Below are 7,719 nucleotides of genomic sequence, written 5' to 3'. Positions count from 1 at the left end.
TCTAATTCATGCAAAAATCAAACATCTCAATTTCCTTCAGCAAGAAGTAAAATACAAGAAAATTGCTGAACAAATTTCCAACAAATTGTTGCAATCCAAAATTGATAATTTTCAAAAAATGTTCATTGATGATGTTTGCTTTGATGCTCCCAATGCTTTTTGGCATAGGAAGAAGCATATTGTTAACTTGCCATATGTTAAAGATTTTGATGAGAAAAACATCCCAACTAAAGCTTGTCCTATTCAGATGAATGCTGAAATTGTTGAATTTTGCAAAAAAGAAATCCATGATTTGTTAGAGAAAAAATTGATTAGGAATAGTAAGTCTCCTTGGTCTTGTTCTGTTTTTTATGTCCAGAAAAATGCTGAGATTGAAAGAGGAACCCCTTGATTGGTAATTAATTACAAACCCTTAAATAAGGTTTTGGAGTGGATTAGGTATCCTATTCCCAATAAGAATGACCTTGTTCATCGATTGAGTGAAGCTGTAGTGTTTTCCAAGTTTGACATGAAATCTAGGTTCTGGCAAATCCAAATTAGTGAGAATGATAGGTACAAAACAACTTTTACCACTCCTTCTGGGCATTATGAGTGGAATGTTATGCCATTTGGTCTTAGGAATGCCCCGAGTGAGTTTCATGAATGATATTTTTAACTCCTTAAATCATTTCACCATTGTTTATATTGATGATGTTCTTGTTTACTCTAGCTCCATTACTGAACACTGGAAACATTTGCATTTGTTTTCAGATACTATAAAAAGAAATGGTCTTGTTGTCTCTGTTAAGAAAATCAAGTTGTTTCAAACAAAAGTTCGTTTTCTTGGGTATGACATCTCTGAAGGACAGATTTGTCCTATTGATAGAGCCATTCAATTTGCTGATAAATTTCTTGATGTTATCACTGATAAAACACAACTCCAAAGATTTCTTGGGTCATTAAATTATGTTGCTGATTTCTACAAGGATATGAGGAAACAATGCAAACCCTTTTTTGATCGGTTAAAAAGTAATCCCCCTACTTGGTTTGATGTTCATACTTCCCTTGTTAAACAAATTAAATCTCATGTTAAGACATTGCCTTGTCTTGGTATTCCTACTATTGGTGCTTTCAAAATTGTTGAAACTGATGCCTCTGACATTAGTTATGGTGGTATTCTGAAACATAGAGTTTCTCCTGGGTCACCAAAACAAATTGTTTGTTTCTATTAAGGGATTTGGAATAATGCACAGTTAAATTATAGTACTATTAAAAAAGAAATTTTATCTATAGTACTATGTATTTCAAAATTTCAAAGTGATTTTTTAAATCAAAAGTTCTTGTTACGTATTGATTGCAAAAGTGCTAAATATGTTATTGAAAAAGATGTTGAAAATATTGCTTCAAAACATATTTTTGCTAGATTGCAAGCTATTTTAGTGTTTTTGATTTTGATATTGAATATATTAAAGGATCTCAAAATACTATCCCTGATTTCCTTACTTGTGAATTTCTGCAGTATCACAATGGCAAGTAAAAGACCCAAAGATAATCATCCTGCTGAAACCTCCAAACAAATTGTTAAAAAGAACCTGCTTCTCCCCTTGAAATTACTAATCGCTTCACCACGCTAGGAACCAACCCTAGGCCCAATTACTCCACTGTTCTTGCCTCGTCCTATGACCTTTATGCCATAACCCCTGTTAACCAGCCTATTAAAATTGCTTTTCCCAAAAATTCCAATAACCCTCAATACGTCAAAAAACAATATTTCTAATACTTGTTTTATATTGAACTTAACAAAGTCTCCATTTTTGATCCTCTCAAACTTGCTAAAAGTTATTTCCCTCCAATGTTACACTGGATTCGTGAGTACAGAGAAAAGAATTTAAGTTATTATTCTGATCTTCTGCATCATGAAAAATCTATCATTATTAACACCATATCTGACAAAGTTGATACCTCCAAAATTATTTACCATAATGTTTACTTGGTCAATTTTATTTCTGAAGAAAAATGGGGCTTTTCCCTTACTTCTACTAGAACAGTGCCAAGTTCCCCCATTTTCTATTCATATTATGATTATATAACTGCTTGGTCGAGATTCATGCTGCACCAGAATGAAAACATGTCTCATTCCTGGTTTGTTAACTTTTACAAAAGTTTTACTGGTTATTAGCCTCTTTGGTTCAACCATTGGTGGACCCAATTTGGCCCTATTGTTGATATATTTCCTGAGCCATTGCTTGATGCTTTCGAATGTTTCAAGAAATGTTATCGGTGTGATGTTTATGGAGCTAAATTCCCTACTTTGCTTCATTTTGTTAAAAAACATAAAATACCTTGGATATTAAAACGGCAATATGAAAAAGAAGGTGATGTTCTCTCAAGACATTGGTATGTAAAATGGTGGGGCAAATTCCCTCACACTCAGCGTATTATTGCTACTATTTTCTGAGAATTTTTATCTACTGCTGCTCTACCCATTGCCAAAGATCATTCCCCAGTTCAAACCTCGACCCTTACTGATGCTCCCTCTTCTTCTTCCATCAAGAATGCTAAGCCTCCAACAAAGAATAAGAGCTCCCCTATTGACAATCTGAGAAAAAATCCTGACGCTCTTTTGGCTTTACTCAAGTGAGCAGAAGAAGCTGTTGCCAATCAAGAAGAATCCAAAGCCTCTTCTGAGGAATCTGTTGCCCACAATGCTTATTTCCCATATGACCAAGAACTGTTCGGACATGATGAAGATAATACTCCAGATCTTCAAGATGATTGATCTTATTTGCCTGGCTTGCACAAAGGTCAAAAGTGCTACAATGTTTACTTACTAGTGAAATTTCACTATTGTTTTCCACTACTGATGATAATGTTCTGAAAAGGAGATTCTCCATGTTTCCCGCGACTTTTAGTCACACCAAGATTGCTTTCAGCAAATTATTACTGTTAACTTTTACTTTTCACTCTTAACTTTTACTATTCACAAGTACTGTTCACTTAGAATTTTGCCTATTTAGGGGGGGTTGTCCCTTATGTTTAGAACAAGTTTTACTTCAGAATTTTCTTTCCATAGAACTCCTTCTCTTAGGAAGCCTTCTCGGAAAGAAAATTTCTTATTTCTACTACTACTACCTTATTCATTACAAACCTTGTAATTCTACAAACCTTGTAACTAGGATTAGTTCAAGTTTTGTAACTATCAACTTGTTCTGAGATCTTGTATTAACTACTACTACTGCTTTAAGTGTTTTGTATTACTTTCAATAATAAATATTTTCAGTTTTATTATTTATTGTTCTACTTGTTGTTACCGCCATCTTGGACAGATTACCATCATAACGGATAGTTCTAAATTGCTTTCATTTACTTTCAACTATTACTTTCATTTACATTGAATTATTTTTGATATATACTGTTAGGCTGGTTTTACTGTATATATATATATATATATATGATACTATCTGACACATATCTGAAACAAAACCCAACAAAAAGTCTCACACTTCTCCCTCCCAGTCCTTCCTACTACAAAAAAAAGATGGAGCTGAGTTACAGAACCATCATATCTCTACTACTCTTGTTCCTTTCTTCATCAATAACAATAACAAACGCTGAAGATTTAGAAGACCCATCATCATCAATCATCTCAAGATTCCAACGCTACCTTCAAATCAACACTGCTCAGCCAACCCCCAACTACGAAGAATCAACCCAATTCATTCTCTCTCAAGCCAAATCTCTCTCCCTCGAAGCCCAAACCTTCGAGTTCGTCCAATCCAAGCCTTTCATCCTCCTCAAATGGCCAGGCTCCAATCCCAACCTCCCTTCCATCCTCCTCAACTCTCACACAGATGTCGTTCCAGTCGAGCATGAAAAGTGGTCCCACCCACCCTTCGGGGCCCACCTCGATTCTCTGGGTAATATTTACGCCAGAGGCTCCCAGGATATGAAGTGTGTTGGCATGCAATACCTTGAGGCCATTCGAAAGTTGAAGGCTTCTGGCTTTCACCCACTTCGCTCTGTTTACTTGTCTTTTGTACCTGACGAGGAGATTGGTGGCCATGATGGTGTTGAAAAGTTCGTCGATTCCGACGTTTTCACCAATATGAACCTGGGGATTGTACTTGACGAAGGTGTTTTTATTTATTTATTTAGTTTTTATAAATTATCAGTTGTTTGAAAGTAGGACTAACTGTTCTGATATCATGATAAGATATAAGTGGCCACGAAAGCGTGGTTAGGGAATGATGAATTTAATCATTTGGCTTTTTAAGATTTTTCTATATGTGATTTGATTGGGTAAAAATCAAGTACAGTTCTTTAGGTGCTAATTTAATTATGTGGTTACATCGACCCATGAATAACATGGTTGATTTAAATGTTCTTCGGAAGTTTCCAATAAAATCATGTAGTTGAATTCAATTGAGGAATCTAAGTTACAACACATAAAGGAATAGTACTTTGTTTTGTCTGGTTTCATTTAGTATTTGGTGTTGTTTAAGATTTTCCTGTAGATGATTTAATTAGGGTACAATAATTTAGTTTTCTAGGTGCTGTAATTTAGGTTCTTTAATTAAATTCAACATGCGGTCGCATTGATTGATGAACCGCATGGTTGAATTTAATTGTCCTTAGAAAAGATAATTTAGTTTTGCGAAATTTTGCTTTAGTATTTGATGGTGTTTAAGATTTTTCTGTAGATAATTGTTACTTTGTTTGTACCATGTTAATTAGTTAGGGCGTAATGTAATGTTGGAAACAGGGTTGGCTTCCCCAAGTGAGGATTACAGGGTGTTTTATGCTGAGAGGAGTACCTGGTGGCTAGTGATTAAGGCTACTGGACAGCCAGGCCATGGGGCAAAGTTGTATGACAGTAGTGCTATGGAGAATCTATTCAAAAGCATTGAGAGTGTGAGAAGGTTCCGGGCTTCGCAGTTTGATTTGCTGAAGGCTGGTTTGAAGGCCGAGAGTGAGGTTGTTTCAATTAATATGGTGTTTTTGAAGGCTGGCACGCCGTCTCCAACTGTATGTTAGAATTCATGTTGTTTAATTGAGAAATCAGGTTATTTAAAATTTGGATTATTGTTAGGACCTAAAAATTCTTGTTAATATTCATGGCCAACATTTGGTTACATGAGAGTTTCAAGTGTGCAAACGACTTTCTTGTGCAATATGCTTGACTGACATATGAATCCAACTGCCACTGCCTATATTCTGGTTGGCAATTTTCATCATAAATATTCCCCATGTGGGACTTGTGAAAGTTGTTTGCTCTATGAGCATTATATCTCTTGTGTGTGGTACTACATAGCTCTGTTGAGTTGAAATCACACCCATCATTAGAGATCTAAACTACATAATACCAGTGAGTTTGTGACATCTGAGACTTATATAATGATGGGAGGTGTTACATGAAGACCCTAACCCATAAGCCTGAGTCCTTGGAAATGGAATGTGCCCAAGGTGAGGTGTCAGCCTCAGGACATAGGGCACCAGCCTCATTTGACAAACACCCTAATTCTCACTAATTTGCAAAAAATATTGTTGGAATTATCCATAATATAAATGGTTTAGAATATTGGTTGAACATATTTGTTTTCCCTTACTCTTATCATCATGACAGTGATGTATCTTATTTACAATCTAAAACATGCAAGTTTCCCCTTTTTGTCTATCAGGGTTTTGTCATGAATTTGCAGCCATCTGAAGCGCAAGCAGGTTTTGATATTCGGGTGCCACCAACTGCTGATCCAGAATCTTTGGAGAGACGAATTGCTGAAGAATGGGCTCCTGCCTCACGTAATATGACATTTGAGGTCGTACTTCACTCATTAAAACTTTATAGTTCTGATCCATATTAGTATGGGAAGAAAGAGACAGTTTTTGGTAATCACTTGCAAGCTTAAATAAATTTTGGCATAAGAGTGTAGGAAATGACAAATTATTTAAGACTATATTTACAGGATATGACCGATTACTTTGTCTTCTATTTTCATTTCTTCTTTGGAATTTGTTTTGGTTACAAGATCTTTAGAAAAAGAAATAAGAAATTAAGTGTGAACTCCTAAAGAGAATCCATATCATTTACTTAACCTTGCATGAAAATAGATCTACAATAATTGGCATCTCAAGGAAAACAGAAAAATGAAAGGGAAGAAAATACAGTAATATTTTGATACTTAGTATATGGTAGGCAACAACCATGGATCTTTTTCTGAATATTTTGACATGTACTCTGTAAAATTAGGATATGGATTAGGGATCATTGGTTGCAAAGGGTGGAATTTAAACAAAACAAATATGGTGTCAGTTGTAACATAGAATAAGTTTTATGCTGTAGTGTATGGTTGCTTCAATCAAATAAGAGACACAACCACTCTGGTTACCTATGGTATTTAAGTGGGACACTTGCGGACATTTTGAATTTTAAGCTTTCACCAGTGCTTTTTATGGGTCTTCTGTAGATGCTGAACTGCGTTTGATTGCTGGTTCTTGCTGCATGATATAATGTGTGCGGACATCAACATGATAATGAGGGTCATTAATTTAGGAAGTTAGGGATTGTTGTTGTGTATCCCCCCTCCCCCCAAGTGCACATCTATATCTGTTTCTCTAAATGTATTTGTAGCTTGGGCAGTTCAAGCAGAAGGCTAATGTGCATGATAAGTTTGGGAAGCCACTCCTCACTGTGACTGACAGTTGTAACCCCTGGTGGGACCTACTAGAAGAAGCTGTCAAAAATTCTAATGGAAAACTTGGTAAACCAGAGATCCTTCCTGGTGCAACAGATTCTCGCTACTTCCGGGAACTAGGCTTTCCAGCCATTGGCTTCTCCCCTATGGCAAACACTCCTATCCTTCTCCATGATCATAACGAGGTGAGTTTCTTATTCAATCTACCTATTCATCATATGAATATAAAATACTTGCTTAGTGCATGTTTACGTGGGCCATGGGTCTTCCTTTTCAATATGCTCGCATATATGTAAAATGTTTCATGATCATATTAATATTTGTGTGTGTGTATGAACACTCCATCTTTAAATCTGCATGAACCGAGCCAAACCATGTTGTGAGTATTCGAGATTTGTTCTTTTGTCTTCTTTTGATTTTAATTTTCAATACTGAGTGGACTCTGGAGCTTGAGTTTATCACCAACAGATTAAATATGTAAGCTTGTTCTTTAATCTTTCAATATGCAAAATACAGGCATGTAACTATCATATTTTCCATCCTATTGCAGTTTCTAAACAAAGATGAGTACTTGAAAGGAGTTGATTTCTATGTGTCAATAATCAAAGCTTATGCATCTTATGTTGAGCATACCAGAAAGGAAGGCTCCAAAGATGAGTTGTAAGGGAACAGCAGGGAGTCATTCCCTATTCTCAAAGCAAAAATATTTGATATGAGTTTCTGCTTCATTTTATATAATGGGAGCTGAGATGTCCCAGTGATGCATTAATAAGCAAAGAAGCAGAGAGTTTGACTTCCATTTATGCTCAAAAATGCTGATTGGTAACATTACACGCTTGATGTTTTGGCAAATGAATGCGATTTTAGTGCGATTTGTCATTGTATACCTTTGTCATATTGCATTTAGCATTCTTTCTATTGAATTGAACAAAACATGTCAAATTAATACATGTACATCTGATTGCTCCTGAACACAGCTTTAGAAAGTTGCATTGTTGCTGGTCCGCAACTGTACCCAAAATTAATTGTGATCATATCGTTGTGCTGC

General features: G+C 35.7%; 1 protein-coding gene across 2 annotated transcripts; it reads left to right on the top strand.

Moving 5' to 3' along the window:
- Positions 1-3,443: 3,443 nt before the first annotated feature.
- LOC115969489 (aminoacylase-1-like) lies at positions 3,444-7,399 on the top strand. Of its 2 annotated transcripts, none has more exons than XM_031089147.1 (5): positions 3,444-4,112; positions 4,742-5,004; positions 5,658-5,795; positions 6,608-6,856; positions 7,222-7,399. In XM_031089147.1, exons 1-5 carry the CDS (start codon positions 3,518-3,520, stop codon positions 7,333-7,335), a joined length of 1,359 nt encoding a protein of 452 aa, XP_030945007.1. In that variant the 5' UTR covers positions 3,444-3,517; the 3' UTR covers positions 7,336-7,399. The 2 variants fall into 2 exon arrangements, with proteins under 2 accessions (XP_030945007.1, XP_030945008.1); XM_031089148.1 differs by having other exon boundaries at positions 3,445-4,112; positions 6,617-6,856.
- The last annotated feature ends 320 nt before the right edge of the window (positions 7,400-7,719 follow it).

This window comes from Quercus lobata, chromosome 11, assembly GCF_001633185.2.
Source record: "Quercus lobata isolate SW786 chromosome 11, ValleyOak3.0 Primary Assembly, whole genome shotgun sequence".
NCBI lineage: Eukaryota > Viridiplantae > Streptophyta > Magnoliopsida > Fagales > Fagaceae > Quercus > Quercus lobata.
This window is presented reverse-complemented; position numbering and strand designations above follow the sequence as displayed.

Excerpts from the sequence above, each read along its gene's own strand:
- LOC115969489 (XM_031089147.1), top strand. The coding sequence starts at position 3,518 with ATGGAGCTGAGTTACAGAACCATCATATCTCTACTACTCTTGTTCCTT. Across the intron at positions 4,113-4,741 it reads GGGGATTGTACTTGACGAAG|GGTTGGCTTCCCCAAGTGAG; the intron begins GTGTTTTTATTT and ends TGTTGGAAACAG. Across the intron at positions 5,005-5,657 it reads CTGGCACGCCGTCTCCAACT|GGTTTTGTCATGAATTTGCA; the intron begins GTATGTTAGAAT and ends TTTGTCTATCAG.